The following is a 16,651-nucleotide window of genomic DNA, read 5'->3' as shown; positions in this document are numbered from 1 at the left end:
AGGATAAGAACGGGAAACTGAGGGTGGAGAAAAAGAAATGCAAAATAAAATGGAAAATAGTATCAACCTCAAATCTATGAGTTGACAGTCCTCTCGCCTTTTTTCTAGGTTGCATCCTGTTCCAAAGTGGCAGAGCTCCACATTTTGATTTTATGACGCAGTCCTACAGTGATTGCCCGAGGCTTAGGATTCCAAGGAAAATAAAATGGATCCAGCATGTTAAATAGGAGCTGTGGTCAGAGCTGAAGGTAGGTTAGAGTGATTTCTGTAGAAGCTGCTGTGAAGACCAGCCGTGTGACAGGCAGGGTGCTGCCCTCACTGACCAGAGTGTGTGCAGCTATTTGAAAGCATTTGAAAAGACTTCAGGCTGGGCATGGTGGCTCATGCCTGTAATCCTAGCACCTTGGGAGGCCAAGGCAGAAGGATCCCTTGAGCCCAGGAGTTTGAGACCAGCCTGGGCAACATAGGGAGACCCTTGTTCTTCATATTTTATTTTAAGAAATTTAAAAAAGCAAAAATAATGAAAACACTGGGTGTGGTGTCTCACGCCTGCAATCCCAGCACTTTGGGAGGCCGAGGCGGGTGGATCACCAGGGTCAGGAGTTCGAGACCAGCCCGGCCAACATGGTGAAACCCCATCTCTAATAAAAATACAAAAATTATCCAGGCGTGGTGGTGCGCCTGTAGTCCCAGCTACTCGGGAGGCTGAGGCAGGAGAATCACTTGAACCCAGGTGGCAGAGGTTGTGGTGAGCCGAGATCACATCACTGCACTCCAGCCTGGGTGACAGAGTGAGACTCCATCTCAAAAAAAATATATTGAAAAGACTTTCTCTCTGCTTTCTAACTCAGCCTCCCAACTCATTAAAAACAAACAAACAAACAAACAAAAAAACTGTAACCAATATTTGCTGAAATGTAGGGTGGTAGAAAGTTGAAACAGCGACAAGCAAAAAGAACAGGGAGACACCTTGGGAATTGAAATTTGACTTTGAGCAAAAGTCATTTATCCTGTTCACTAAAAAGTCTTGTGCTCTGAGAAAGGAAATGGCTTAGGACTATGGTTTTCAAAAATAGGTTATGGCCCGTTGGGAAATCAATTGAATGGGTTAAAAATTAGCATTTTTACTATTAAATAGAATACAAAATTCTGGAGGGCTTTCCACACCTCAAGGGTATTATTTCATGAAACTTTTACTTTGGGTTTCAAGGAAATATACACATATATACACACACCTACACATGGGTGTAATGAAGAAAATATACACGTATATACACACACATACACATGGGTGTACTGAAGGAAATATACACATATATACACATGCATACACGTGGGTGTACTGAAGGAAATATACACGTGTATACACACACACACACGTGGGTGTACCGAAGGAAAGATACACGTGTATACACACGCATACACGTGGGTGTACTGAAGGAAACATACACGTGTATACACACGCATACACGTGGGTGTACTGAAGGAAACATACACGTGTATACACACGCATACACGTGGGTGTACTGAAGGAAACATACACGTGTATACACACACATACACATGGGTGTACTGAGTTGTGAAGTAAGATGGACATTTGTCCATGAAATGCAGTAAAAAACGTTTGAGAAATGTTGACCTAAGAGACTTCATCTGCTGTTTGGGCCACAGGTAGGACCCCAGAAAGGGCAAGTGGCTTTAGGTCCACTATTACAAAGTTGGCAAATTAATGGTATTTTTGTGGGATTTTTTTTTTTGAGACAGAGTTTCACTCTGTTGCCCACGCTGGGTGCAGTGATGCAATCCCAGCTCACTACAGCCTCAGCCTCAGCCTCCCAAGCTCAAGCCATTCTCTCACCTCAGCCTCCAGATGCCCAGCTAATTTTTTGTACTTTTGGTAGAGATGGGGTTTCGCCATGTTGTCCAGGCTGGTCTCGAACTCCTGCACTCAGGCCATCCATCTGCCTCAGCCTCCCAAAGTACTGGGATTACAGACATGAGCCACGGTGACTGGCATGATATATTTATTATTATTATTATTGTTATTATTATTATTTGAGACAGGGTCTTGCTCTGTTGCCCAGGCTGGGTGCGGTGGTGCAATCTTGGCTCACTACAGCCTCAGCGTCCTAGGCTCAAGCCATTCTCTCACCTCAGCCTCCGGATGCCCAGCTAATTTTTTGTATTTTTGGTAGAGATGGGGTTTTGCCATGTTGTCCAGGCTGGTCTCGAACTCCTGCCCTCAGGTGATCCATCTGCCTCGGCCTCTCAAAGTACTGGGATTACAGACATGAGCCACGGTGACTGGCATTATATATTTATTATTATTATTATTATTTGAGACAGGGTCTTGCTCTGTTGCCCAGGCTGGGTGCAGTGATGTAATCTTGGCTCACTACAGCCACAGTGACTGTCATTATATATTTTTCATTATTATTATTATTATTATTTGAGACAGGGTCTTGCTCTGTTGCCCAGGCTGGGTGCAGTGGTGCAATCACAGTTCATTGCAACCCTGAACTCCTGGGCTCCAGCCATCCTCCCACTTCAGCCCCCAGAGTAGCTGGGACTATAGGCAGCACCACCACACCTGGCAATTTTTAAGTTTTTTTTTGTAGAGATAGGGGGTCTCACTGTGTTGCACAGGCTGGTCTTGAAGTCCCAGCCTCAAGCAATCGATCCTCCTGCCTTGGCCTCTTGAGTGCTGGGATCAGAGGCATGAGCCACCGCACTAGGCCTGACCTTTAAATATAAATTCTTATAAATATACTTTATGCTTCCCCAGATACATTGTTTGCCTTTTCAGGGGTACAGACTTGCTTCTTACCTCTTTACATGTCCTTTCCCAGCACATAACAGTACTCAATAAATAATGATGGCATTACCTTTTTGTATCCGCTATTATCAATGACCAAGTCACTTTTTCTGGAATAGGTGCATTCGAAAGCCGTTGAAGGGCTGGGCGCAGTGGCTCACACCTGTAATCCCAGCACTTTGGGAGGCCGAAGTGGGCAGATCACGAGGTCAGGAGATCGAGACCACCCTGGCCAATATAGTGAAACCCCATCTCTACTAAGAACACAAAAATTAGCAGCTGGGCGCAGTGGCTCACGCCTGTAATCCCAGCACTTTGGGAGGCCGAGGCAGGCAGATCACGAGGTCAGGAGATCGAGACCACCCTGGCTAACACAGTGAAACCCCATCTCTGCTAAAAATACAAAAGTTAGCTGGGTGTGGTGGCGGGCACCTGTAATCCCAGCTACTCGGGAGGCTGAGGCAGGAGAATCCCTTGAACCTGGGAGGTGGCTCCAGCCTGGGCGACGGAGTGAGAAAAAAATTTTTCCTTTTCTTTTTCTTTTTAAAGCTTCGACCCGTCACCACCACATTTATTCACTTAGACTGGGCTCTGCACTAGTAACACCTTAAATTTGTATAAACATGTAGTTTAAGGAGTTTTCTTACTTTTTATTTCACTGGTAAATGAATGAAGGCAATAAAGGGATATTATTTCCACGTGGCAGACAGGGAAAATGAAGTACAGAGCCGTGACTGATGCCCACGGTTCTGCAGCACGGTGGGTGACAGGCCCACTGGGACCAGTTGCTAATTTCTAGGCTGGGGCTTTTTATTTTATTTTTGAGGCAGACTCACTTTGTCACCCAGACTGGAGCGCAGTGGCCCAGCCTCAGCTTACTGCAACCTCCGCCTCCCAGGTTCAAATGATTCTCCTGCCTCAGCCTCCTAAGTAGCTGGGATTATGGGCACATACAACCATGCCTGGCTAATTTTTGTATTTTTAGTAGAGACAGTGTCTTTTCATGTTGGCCAGGCTGGTCTCGAACACCTGACCTCAAGTGATCCTCCCGCCCTCAAGTGATCCTCCCGCCTCTGCCTCCCTAAGTGCTGGGATTACAGGCGTGAGCCTCCGTGCCCTGCCAGCTGGGGCTCTTTCACTAGGTAAGTGGCTTATCTGGTTTGCTTTTCCTGCCAGTTCTCTCTCACCAAAAAGCAAGACTCCTGCTTTCATCTCCTGGTGAAGAAAAAAGAGAGGGAGGCAGAATTTTGCCGTTAATCGTCCTGCACTGTTGTTTCCAGCAGTAATTCCCCTGAATTAGCTGTCAGATACCTCCTTAGGAATTTTAACACACACCACAGGCTCCTTCTCACTACAGAGCCTTCAGGTGGCCAGTTCTCCTCTGCTGAAATGCCTTCATCCTTCCTCTTCATGAGCCCACATCCATCCCAGTCTGCAGACATCTTCCACGTCACGTTCCTCCCTGACCCCACTCCGCCCCACGAGGACTCTGATTCAACCATGCTGACCAAGAGTCTATGATAGGGCCAGTCATTGCTTTTAGGGTCTTCTAGACCCTAAAAAAGGTAATTTTTTTTAAAGTATTTATTGATCATTCTTGGGTGTTTCTCGGAGAGGGGGATGTGGCAGGGTCGTAGGATAATAGTGGAGAGAAGGTTAGGAGATAAACACATGAACAAAGGTCTCTGGTTTTCCTAGGCAGAGGTCCCTGCGGCCTTCAGCAGTGTTTGTGCCCCTGGGTACTTGAGATTAGGGAGTGGTGATGACTCTTAACGAACATGCTGCCTTTAAGCATCTGTTTAACAAAGCACATCTTGCACCGCCCTTAATCCATTTAACCCTGAGTTGACACAGCACATGTCTCAGAGAGCACGGGGCTGGGGGAAAGGCCGTAGATCAACAGCATCCCAAGGCAGAATAATTTCTCCTAGTACAGAACAAAATGGAGTCTCCAATGCCTACTTCTTTCTACACAGACACAGTAACAATCTGATCTCCCTTTCTTTTCCCCACATTTCCCCCTTTTCTTTTCAACAAAACCGCCATCGTCATCATGGCCCGTTCTCGATGGTCGCTGTCTCTTCGGAGCTGTTGGGTAAACCTCCCAGATGGGGCGGCCGGGCAGAGGCGCTCCTCACTTCCCAGACGGGGCCGCCGGGCAGAGACGCTCCTCACCTCCCAGACGGGGCGGCCGGGCAGAGGCGCTCCTCACCTCCCAGACGGGGCGGCCGGGCAGAGGCGCTCCTCACTTCCCAGACGATGGGTGACCGGGCAGAGGCGCTCCTCACTTTCCAGACGGGGCGGCCAGGCAGAGACGCTCCTCACCTCCCGGACGGGGTGGCCGGGCAGAGGCGCTCTCTTCCTAGACGGGGCGGCCGGGCAGAGGCGCTCCTCACCTCCCAGACGAAGGGCGAAGGGTGGCCAGGCAGAGGCGCTCCTCACTTCCCAGATGGGGCAGCCGGGCAGAGGCACTCCTCACTTCCCAGACGGGGCAGCCGGGCAGAGGCACTCCTCACTTCCTCCCAGACGGGGTGGCGGCCGGGCAGAGGTGCTCCTCACCTCCCAGACGGGGTGGCTGGGCCTAGGCGCTAAAAAAGGTATTTTTGGAATGAGGTATTTTTATTCCCATTTTATTTTTTGAGAAGGAGTCTTGCTGTGTCACTCAGGCTGGAGTACAGTGGCACGATCTCAGCTCACTGCAACCTCCGCCTCCCAGGTTCAAGCGATTCTCCTGCCTCAGCCTACTGAGTAGCTGGGATTACAGGTGCCTGCCACCACACCCGGCTAATTTTCATATTTCTAGTAGAGACGGGGTTTCACCACGTTGGTCAGGCTGGTTTCGAACTCTCGACCTCAAATGATATGCCTGCCTCAGCCTCCCAAAGTGCTGAGATTAGAAGTGTGAGCCACCGCACCCAGCCTTTATTCCCATTTTAGAGCTGGTACAACCCAGGCTCAGGAAAGTTGAGAACTCCAGCTTCTTGGCCCTCCAGGCTTTGTGCTCTTCTCTTTTCCCCATAGCTCATGGTATCGTTTTCCTCGCCAACTTCCTTCCCTTTATGAAAATTCTAGTATTTCTGTGTACGATTCAGAAGAACTGCAAGAGTTTTAGTTCCAGGGTTAGGTAAGCCTCATGGAATAGTTTGTGGAGGGTTGGAAATTAAATAATTTCCAATAATAATTTCAAATAATTAGGTCAGGCGCGGGGGCTCACGCCTGTAATCCCAGCACTTTGGGAGGCCGAGGCAGGCGAATCATGAGGGCAGGAGTTCAAGACCAGCCTGGCCAACATGGAGAAACCCCGTCTCTATTAAAAATACAAAAAATTAGCCGGGTGTGGTGGTGCGTGCCTGTAATTCCAGCTACTCGGGAGGCTGAGGCAGGAGAATCGCTTGAACTCAGGAGGTGGAGGTTGCATTGAGCCAAGATGGCGCCACTGCACTCCAGCCTGGGTGACAGAGTAAGACCGTTTAAAAATAAATAAATAAATAGTAAAAGTGTTAATAAGTGGACTTTAATTTCAGTGTCTATTAATACTAATAACAGCATAAAAATAAAAATATAATTGATAGCCTCTTTAGTGTCACGTTTATGGTTTTATTTTAGCGAATATAAATTTTTGAGATTTGAATTTTCATGTCCAAATGGTCCTGGTCTCTAAATGTCTCCTAAACATATTTTTCTTTCTTTTTTTTTTTGAGACAGAGTCTTGCTCTGTTGCCCAGGCTGGAAGGCAGTGGTGCGATCTCAGCTCACTGCAACCACCCCCTCCCAGGTTCAAACGATTCTCCTGCCTCAGCCTCTGGAGTAGCTGGGACTACAGGTGTGCGCCACCACGCCAGGCTAAGTTTTGTATTTTTAGTTGTGATGGGGTTTTATCATGTTGGCCAGGCTGGTTTTGAACTCCTGACCTCAGAAGATCCACCTGCCTCAGTCTCCCAAAGTGTTGGGATTACAGGGATTAGCCAACGCATCTGGCCGCCTAAACCTATGTCCTCCGTGAGGGTATAAGATTTTCACCGCAAATACCAGCATTGTTTGTTTCTTTTTAAAAGATACTTCAGTCAAGGAAAGGCAGAAAGCCAGGCATGGTAGCTCATGCCTGTAATCTCAGCACTTTGGGAGGCTGGAGGCAGGAGGATTGCTTGAGCCCAGGAGTTCAAGACCAGTCTGGGCTACATAGCAAACCCTGCGTCAAATTAAAAATAAAAAATAAATAGGCTGGGCATGGTGGCTTATGCCTGTTATCCCAACACCTTGGGAGGCCAAGGTGGGCAGATCACCTGAGGTCAGGAATTTGAGACAAGCCTGGCCAACATGATAAAATCCCATCACTCCTCAAAATACAAAAATTAGCCTGGTGTGGTGGCACACACCTGTAGTCCCAGCTACTTGGGAGGCTGAGGCAGGAGAATCGCTTGAATCTGGAGGCAGAGGTTGCAGTGAGCCCGAGATCGTGCCACTGTACTCCAGCCTGGGTGACGGAGCAAGACACTATCTTAAAAATAATAATAATAAAAATTAATAAAATTAATAATTAAAAAAATAAAGAAGGAACACCACAGGGGAGCAGGCCTGGTGTCTGAATGTTAAGGTAGGCCCTCTGTGGATGTGCATCCTTAACCTTTTCCTGATTAAATCATTTAAGATGCAGCAATGCTCCTGCTCATATGACTTTTTTTTTTTTTTTTGAGACGGAATCTTGCTCTGTCGCCCAGTTTGGAGTGCAATGGCGTGATCTTGGCTCACTGCAACCTCTGCCTCTTGGGTTCAAGCGATTCTTCTGCCTCAGCCTCCTGAGTAGCTGGGATTACAGGTGCGCGCCACTACGCCTGGCTAATTTTTTTTGAATTTTTTTTAGTAGAGATGGGGTTTCACCATATTGGTCAGGCTGGTCTCGAACTCCAGACCTCGTGATCCGCTCGCCTCGGCCTCCCAAAGTGCTAGGATTGCAGGCGTGAGTCACCGCGCCTGGCAATTCATATGACTTTTAAACACTTCTCTTTGGGGAGAGAGATTTTAGAGAATGGGAGTAAAAAGAAAGGCGGTGAGAATCCCAAGTACTTTCTCTATCTTAGAGCAGAAAAAATAAAGGGAAGAGTAAAAGCCCAAGGTCCAGAAACGGATTTGTTTCTTAAAGGGTTGTTCTGTGTCCCTAAGGGCCTGAAGGTCAGTTTATGTGCAATGCTTTTTAATGTATGGGTTGTTTTCTTGCATTGTAGCCGCTACCTCCCTGGCCTGCTGGTTACTGACCAGACGGAGGGAGAGGGTGTGATTGTTTGGAAAGAGTTTAAACAGTGACAAGAATTGAATTTTATTTATTTGTTATTCATTGCACAATCCAATAACAGCGATGGCAATGAAAACGAAAGTTAATCTACAATCCTATCACCCTATTAAGTCGCTTGTTTCTATTTTCCCTTTTATTCCCTCATGCATTAAACATTATGCAAAGCACTCCGCTAGTCTTGGTTAAAGTGCAGCTTGTATACATTCTGAATAAAAATTTGCATTTTGCTTTTCTTTTCCTTTTTGTGTTTCTGAGGCTGCAAAATACATCTTCACGAGAGTGGCTTTAATAGTTACCTAACATTCCATCCTGCACGTACATTTTAAGGCACTGCTGCAGTGCAAGTATCCAACATTTAAGCGTCAACGCCAACAGATTTGACCTAGCACTGCAGGGACTGGAGGTTGGTCAAGGTCAGGCGGAGGCTGCCAGGCTACCAGGGCGGAGGAAGGCGCCGAGGCAGAGGCCAGTACGCCCATCGCGCGGCTCCTCGGGGCACCTGCTGCCTTGGCGCCTTTTCACTTCGCCTTGGCCTCGCCCGCAGCGCCCTCCGCAGAGGGCCCCGCCCGGTGCGCGCGCATCCCCGTCCCCGGGCGATCAGTCAGAGCACCTCGCCGAGCGTACGTGCCTCAGGAAGTGACGCACAGCCCCCCGGGGGGCCGGGGGCGGGGCCAGGCTATAAGCCGCCGGTTCGGGGCCGCCATCCCCTCAGAGCGTCGGGATATCGGGTGGCGGCTCGGGACGGAGGACGCGCTAGTGTGAGTGACTGCGGGCTTCTAGAACTACACCGACCCTCGTGTCCTCCCTTCATCCTGCGGGGCTGGCTGGAGCGGCCGCTCCGGTGCTGTCCAGCAGCCATAGGGGGCCGCACGGGGAGCGGGAAAGCGGTCGCGGCCCCAGGCGGGGCGGCCGGGATGGAGCGGGGCCGCGAGCCTGTGGGGAAGGGGCTGTGGCGGCGCCTCGAGTGGCTGCAGGTACACGGGGTCGGGCGGCTGTGCGCAGAGGCGTCCCTGCGCCTCTCGTCCCTTCGCCTCTCGTCCCTTCCCTTCTCTCTGCCTTCTTGCCCGCCTCCTCGGTCACAGAGCGACGAATGACTTCTCTTTTTGCTCCGAGGACGAGACCAGGTGTCCCCCACTGTCGCTCTGAGCCCCGCGGACTTCGGGTCCTCGCTCTTGAAGGCTGCAGGCCCTAGTGCGCCGGCTCCGGGCTGCGGGTCCGGGAGCGCGGGCGCAGCCAAGGTGCAGCTGCGCGGCGTGCGGCGCCGGGGGAACACGTGGCTGCTCCAGGAAGTCGCCCCAGGGAACGGCAGGGATTCGTGGGTGACCTTGGGCTCCTAAACCTTCGGTTCCCCGGGCTCCGGGCGGGCCCCGCTCTCACTGCGGAAAGGGACAAAGCTGTCCCCGACTCGGTTACTAGCGTGTTACAGGCATTAATTAGATACGGGTTTCTGTAAACTTACCCTTCGGCTCTGGTACAACCTGATCTTGCCATGCTCTGCCTGTTCGCCTTGTGTGTGGATTCTGTTTTCTCAAGGCAGAATCCGACGAACGCCGCAGGTGTTCACATTAAGAATATTGCTAGCAGTTCTCACTACAAGACGGGAGCCATAGGAGTGACTTATTTGTGAAAGATAGTTGGAGATTAGCGGTGTGGTCAGAGGGCTGTGCTGGACTGATGGCCGCCGGAGAGGCCCATTGTGTCACATTCTGCTGGACAGTTCTTTAAGGTTGGGAGGGTGGGTGAGAAAATATATTCTGATAACGCTTTCCCTCTGCTCACTGCTTGTAGAGACCTCACTTATCCGGGGGACTGGATTCTGCAGCTTTTTCCATTTTCTTCCCCGTTGATAAGAGGATTAAAGTAGGAAATTGTATTTGGCTACCCCATACTTATATGCTAAGCTTACTGTGAAAATTAAGGTTAGGCTCTCTAGAGTACTTGTGGACCCTGCTGGTTCCCCCCGCCCCCTGGCCCTGAATTTTGGGTTACAATATGCTTCTCAAGAAAATTCAGTGTTAAGATAATTTTTGTCATCGATATTGCAAGGTTATATATAGCATAGCATCCTTCAATTTCCTTTGGATGTTCTTATCAAGTAATGGTGGCTGTAAACCTAGCCTGTGTTGGAGATTGTTGGATAGACAGCAGTTTGGCTAACTCCGCCCTAAGGCGAGGCAGTTACTTGCCTCTGGTAATGTATTTAAGTATCATGGAGCAAGGTTCCCAGCTAAACCTGAATCGGATCACGATGCTGGTTAAAAATGACCCTTGGCTGGGCGCATTGGCTCCCGCCTGTAGTCCCAGCACTTTGGGAGGCCGAGGCAGGCGGATCACCTAAGGTCAGGAGTTCGAGACCAGTCTGACTAACATGGTGAAACCCTGTCTCTGCTAAAAACACAAAAATTAGCCGGGCATGGTGGCTAACGTCTGTAATCCCAGCACTTTGGGAGGCCGAGGCAGGTGGATCACTTGAGGTGAGGAGTTCGAGACCAGCCTGGCCAACATGGTGAAACCCTGTCTCTACGAAAAGTACAAAAATTAGCTGGGCATGGTGGTGCACACGTGTAATCCCAGCCACTCAGGAGGCTGAGGCTCGAGAATCACTTTAACCTGGGAGGCAGAGGTTGTAGTGAGCTGAGATCGTGCTACTGCACTCCAGCCTGAGCGACAGAGCGAGATGCCATCTCAAAAACAACAACAAAAAAAACTCCCTACTAAACCAGAAGAGTGATGGGGACCGGAAAAGATTCCTGGTCCAATGTTTTCATTATATTTTTCATATCATTTGGAATCTCATACATCAGGCATGCCCCAGTACTGTTAAATACAATATTTTTACTCATTATCAGGTAGTTCAATACCAGTTATTACCGGATAGGGAAGTCAGTCAGAGAAGGTTTCATAGAGATGAAGCCTTGAGCTCAGCCTGGAAGAGATGAGGAGGACCTCAAGGAACAGAGAAGAATGTTGGTGGGTAAAAACATGGGCTGGATTCTGTCTGATTTTGGAGAAAATAGAGGGTAGTGAAGTTGTTAGGCAGTGAATGTGTTCGATTTCATGGTTCAAAACGTGGGGCTATGTTTTGCCTACCTGAACTCCATTATTAATGTGAGAAATTGAATTGTTTTCAGTCACCATTGAGAACACCAAAGATACACAAGTAGCTTAGATTATTATTTATTTATTTATTTTTGACAGAGTTTCACGCTTGTTGCCCAGGCTGGAGTGCAATGGCTCGATCTCGGCTCTCTGCAACCTCCACCTCCCCCAGGTTCAAGTGATTCTCCTGCCTCAGCCTCCCCAGTAGCTGGGATTACAGGCATGCGCCACCATGCCCGGCTTATTTTGTATTTTTTTAGTAGAGATGGGGTTTCTCCATGTTGGTCAGGCTAGTCTCAAACTCTCAACCTCAGGTGATCTGCTCGCCTCGGCCTCCCAAAGTGTTGCTGGGATTACAGGCGTGAGCCACCGCGCCCGGCCATCGCTTTGTGTTCTTAAAATTAATTTAAAACTAGAAAACTTGAGGAATGATGGTTCAGATGAGTGTTAAAACTTGCAAGATGTTTTTTCCTAGAAAAGGATGATTAAAATTGGTTCAGGGTGGGGCCTTCCAGTTCTGGCTCTAATGATTGGGTCCTTACTGTTCTGGTGCAGTGGTAGTGATAAGCTTTTTGTAACAGAAGGGGCAAAAGATTGTGCTTCTGGCTGGGCGCAGTGGCTCACGCCTTCAATTTCCTTGGGATGTTCTTATCAAGTAACTGATCTTAGCACTTTGGGAGGCCAGGTGGGTGGATCACCTTAGGTCAGAAGTTCCAGACCAGCCTGGCCAACATGGTGAAATCCCATCTCTACTAAAAGTACAAAAATTAGCTGGGCATGGTGGCGGGTACCTGTAATCCCAGCTACTCGGAGTCTGAGGTGGGAAAATCGCTTGAACCCGGGAGGTGGAGGTTGCAGTGAGCCGAGATCCTGCCATTGCACTCCAGCCTAGGCAACAAGACCGAAACTGTCTCAAAAAAAAAAAAAAAGATTATGCTTCTAAGAATATGGTCTATTGCATATGGACACTGGTTTTTAAAGCTTGAATTTAAAAAGAATTTTTTGTAATAGGTTTTAGAGCTTTTTCTTTTTATTTTTTATTATTTTTTCGTGATGGAGTCTCACTCTGTCGCCCAGGCTGGAGTGCAGTGGTGCCATCCCGGCTCACTGCAACCTCCACCTCCCGGGTTCAAGCGATTCTCCTGCCTCAACTTCCTCAGTAGCTGAGATTACAGGTGCCCACCACCACGCCCATCTAATTTTTGTATTTTTAACAGAGACGGGGTTTCACCACCTTGGCCAGGCTAGTCTCAAACTCCTGACCTCGTGATCCGCCTGCCTCGGCCTCCCAAAGTGTTGGGATTACAGGCATGAGCCACCATGCCTGGCCAGAAAGCTTTTTCTTAATGCCAGTTATAATACCCTTTGCTTTACAATTTGCGTGTACCTCACAGCTTGCTTTGTGCCGTGTGCGTGTTTAATATGCTCTAAGTGTACTCGTATACAGGAAAAGCTTTAAAATGGTATCCAATAAATGTCCATTTTGCAAATCTCAGGATAATGTCACTTTCAAGTATCTAGATGCTCAAACCAAATTAACTAGAAAATTCAGATTTCAGTTAAGCCCTTTAACTTAACTTAGGACTTTAATTACAGAGATGTATTTTGCTTTGATAAAAGTTAGGGTTAATGTCTTACATTTCCAGAGATGATAACACAATTTCTATAACCCAGTAACCCATTTAACTTGGCTTAGATTATCAATTTTCAGCCTTGAACAGGCCACTTAGTTTCTCTGATAACTGGCCTCTTCATCTGTAAAACAGCATAATCTGTGTTTCGTGTTTCTTTTTGTGTCAAAGATCGAATCACTTGTAGGAACTATTCATTCAGGATCAGGATTTCTTCCCCTTTCCATTGGAGATGGTTTATGGTATTTGTTGCATAACTGGTCTTGTCTGCTTTAGTCTTAATTTTGTCTTTCTGTGTGTGTCACTTTCTTTTTTTTGAGACAGAGTTTTGCTCTTGTTGTCCAGGCTGGAGTGCAGCGGCGCGATCTTGGCTCACTGCAAGCTCCGCCTCCTGGGTTCATGCCATTCTCCTGCCTCAGCCTCCCGAGTGGCTGGGATTACAGGCGTCCACCACCACGTCCAGCTAATTTTTGTATTTTTAGTAGAGACAGGGTTTCTCCATGTTGGCCAGGCTGGTCTTGAACTCCTGACCTCAGGTGATCCACCCGTCTTAGCCTCCCACAGTGCTGGGATTACAGGCGTGAGCCACCCCGCCCGGCGGTATGTGTCACTTTTGTCTACTCAGAACACAGTGGTTAGTACCTGTAATTGCAGCACTTTGGGAGGCCAAGGTGGGAGGATTGTTTGAGGCCAGGAGTTCAAGACCAGCCTGGGCAACATAGGGTGACCTTGTCTCTGCAAAAAGAAAAAAAAAGAATTACATATATAACAAACTTTAAAAAGGATCCCACTTAATTTAGTTGTCATGTAAACTATGGTTAAATAACTTTTCTAGAAAAGTGATGATGTATTTTAAAAATTTGATGTATCATTTAGCCTGGTAATAGAAAGCTCACCAATCTGATACAGTAGTATCTTTCTCAATAATTCTCTATTCTGATACCTAGGTTCTTCTGTGTGGCAGTTCAGAATGATGGATCAAGCTAGATCAGCATTCTCTAACTTGGTAAGATATTTTCAGTTGTATTTCTGTGTCTGCAAGAATGTGAAATATACAAGCATGACTTTAACTGAGTAAGCATGAAATAATAACCCAAATCTATTATCAGGTATTCATTTACATTTGAATTGGTGGTCTTGAGGCATAACTGATCTCACAAAGAGTTCAGCCTTCAGTAGGGTTAATTATGGAAAGTCTTGGAAGAATTCTCAGAGTGGTTCTGGGTGTGGTAGAGGGGGACAGCTTAGTAGATAAGATGAATTAAAGAAAGCCCTGATCAAAATGTTTTAGTAGGAGAGGTAAAAAGCAAAGGCTTGCGGGGCGCTGTGGCTCACGCCTATAATCCCAGCACTTTGGGAGGCTGAGGTGGGTGGATCACCTGTGGTCAGGAGTTCAAGCCGAGCCTGACCAACATGGTGAAACTCCGTCTCTACTAAAAATACAAAAAAAAAAAAAAAAATTAGCTGAGTGTCATGGCGCATGCCTGTAGTCCCAGCTACTCGGGAGGCTGAGGCAGGAGAATTGCTTGAACCCGGGAGGCAGAGGTTGCAATGAGCTGAGATCACGCCATTGCACTCCAGCCTGGGCAACAGAGCGAGACTCCATCTCAAAAAAAAAAAAAAAAAAGCAAAGGCTGAATGAGGCCAAGTGTGGTGGCTCACTCCCGTAATCCCAGCAGTTTGGGAGATGAGGCAGGAGGATCACTTGAGGAGTTTGAGACTTGCCTGGGCAACATAGCAAGCCCATCTCTATTAAAAAAAAAAAAATTTTTTAAGAAACATTGAGTAGACAGTATGCGTGAAAGCTGAAAGAACATACAGAAAAGACAGCCATCCAGGCCATGATGAGAAGGAGCCTAACTCTTAACACACTGTCTAGACCTCGATTCTCTCTTATTTGTATGTATTTATTTATTTATTTTTATTTTATTTTTTGAGATGGAGTCTCAGCCTGGGCTCTGTTGCCCAGGTTGGAATGCAGTGTGCAATCTTAGCTCACTGCAACCTCCGCCTCCTGAGTTCAAGCGATTCTCCTGCCTCAGCCTCCTGGGTGGCTGAGATTACAGGTGTGCAACACCATGCCCAGCTAGTGGTTTTTTTTTTTTTTTTTTTTTGGATTTTTAATGAGACCATATTGGTCAGGCTTGTCTCAAACTCCTGACCTTAAATGATCTGTCTGCCTCGGCCCCCCAGAGTGCTGGGATTACAGGTGTGAGCCACCGTGTCTGGCCTATTCTCTCTTTTCTGTCTTCTATCTTAGGCTTAGTTAGAATTTCTGCTTATTTATAACTTTGTTTTATTCTTGCTCCCTTGCTCCCACCAGCATCACGGTCTGGGTTACTGCATAGTATCCTGAACTGATTTGTGCCCCTAATCCCAGCTACTCAGGAGGCTGAGGTGGGAGAATCAGTAGAGCCCAGGATTTTGAGGCTGCAGTGAGCTATGATCACACCACTGTACTCCATCCTGGGAGAGAGAGGGAGACCATGTCTCAAAAAAAAAAAAAAAATTTACATAAAAGGAGAGACTGACTGAGAAGACCAGTGTGAACTAGCCCTTCCTTGAATGGGCCCAGGGAAGAATGTTGATTTGAAAGGAGAACACCCTGAGGAATATATAGCAAGTCATAGTAATGGCCCAATAACACGCATATACCTAAACGAGCTTTTCCTAAACATTTCTGTGCCTGTTCTTCATCATGCCTTTTTCCCCAAAACAGTTTGGTGGGGAACCATTGTCATATACCCGGTTCAGCCTGGCTCGGCAAGTAGATGGCGATAACAGTCATGTGGAGATGAAACTTGCCGTAGATGAAGAGGAAAATGCTGACAATAACACAAAGGCCAATGTCACAAAACCAAAAAGGTGTGGTGGAAGTATCTGCTATGGGACTATTGCTGTGATCATCTTTTTCTTGATTGGTAAGAATGACCATTCCAAACTTCAATGTTTTCCATAACCAACTCTGGGTAGTCTGTTATTTCAGCTCAGCATATAGTTATTTTGTGCCTTTTTTTTGAGACAGAGTCTTACTCTATTGCCTGGGCTAGAGTGCAGTGGCACCATCTTGGCTCACTGCAACCTCTGCCTCCCAGGTTTAAGCAGTTCTCTGCCTCAGCCTCCTGAGTAGCTGGGACTATAGGCGCCCACGACCACACCTGGCTAATTTTTTTTTTTTTTTTTTTTGAGATGGAGTTTCACTCTGTGGACCAGGCTGGAGTGCAGTGGTGCGATATCGGCTCACTGCAACCTCCGCCTCCCGGGTTCAAGCGATTCTTCTGCCTCAGCCTCCTGAGGAGCTGGGACTACAGGTGTGCACCACCACACCTGGCTAATTTTTGTATTTTTACTAGAGACGGGGTTTTACCATGTTGGTCAGGCTGGTCTCTAACTCCTGACCTTGTGATCTGCCCGCCTCAGCCTCTCAAAGTGCTGGGATTACGGGCATGAGCCACTTGCCCGTCCACTTTATGCCTTTTTAAGTGCTACTAGGAAGACAATCATGAGTAGATTCTATACCTGTCATTGAATTTAATCTGGTTGGAAAGAGAGACCCATGAATTATTTCAATACGATGTGCAAGTGTTTTCTTTTTATTTATGTATTTTTTTGTTTGCTCCCACTCCACCAGGAAGCAAATGTTACGCTAAAAAATATACACAGGATACTGGTGGTGTAGAAGCTCAGTCTAACGTTTCAAGGAGGTCTTTTGGAAAAAACTACCTATGTTTTGAATAGGTAACTATTTGAAATAAAGCTAGTATATAATTTATTAAGTGACTTAAAGTATACAAAACTGAGATGCATTATATACTT

General features: G+C 47.4%; 1 protein-coding gene across 2 annotated transcripts in view; it reads left to right on the top strand.

Moving 5' to 3' along the window:
- The first annotated feature begins 8,776 nt into the window (after window positions 1–8,776).
- Window positions 8,777–16,651, top strand: part of TFRC (transferrin receptor) — a 32,387-nt gene continuing 24,512 nt past the window's right edge. Inside the window, 3 exon segments of one of the 2 annotated variants that reach the window (NM_001131591.1) lie at window positions 8,777–8,863; window positions 13,783–13,841; window positions 15,555–15,756. In NM_001131591.1, the coding sequence (NP_001125063.1) occupies window positions 13,806–13,841; window positions 15,555–15,756 (238 nt within the window). In that variant the 5' untranslated portion in view covers window positions 8,777–8,863; window positions 13,783–13,805. 2 annotated transcript variants of the gene reach the window in all.

This window comes from Pongo abelii, chromosome 2 (assembly GCF_028885655.2).
Source record: "Pongo abelii isolate AG06213 chromosome 2, NHGRI_mPonAbe1-v2.0_pri, whole genome shotgun sequence".
NCBI classification, from domain to species: Eukaryota; Metazoa; Chordata; class Mammalia; order Primates; family Hominidae; genus Pongo; species Pongo abelii.
This window is presented reverse-complemented; position numbering and strand designations above follow the sequence as displayed.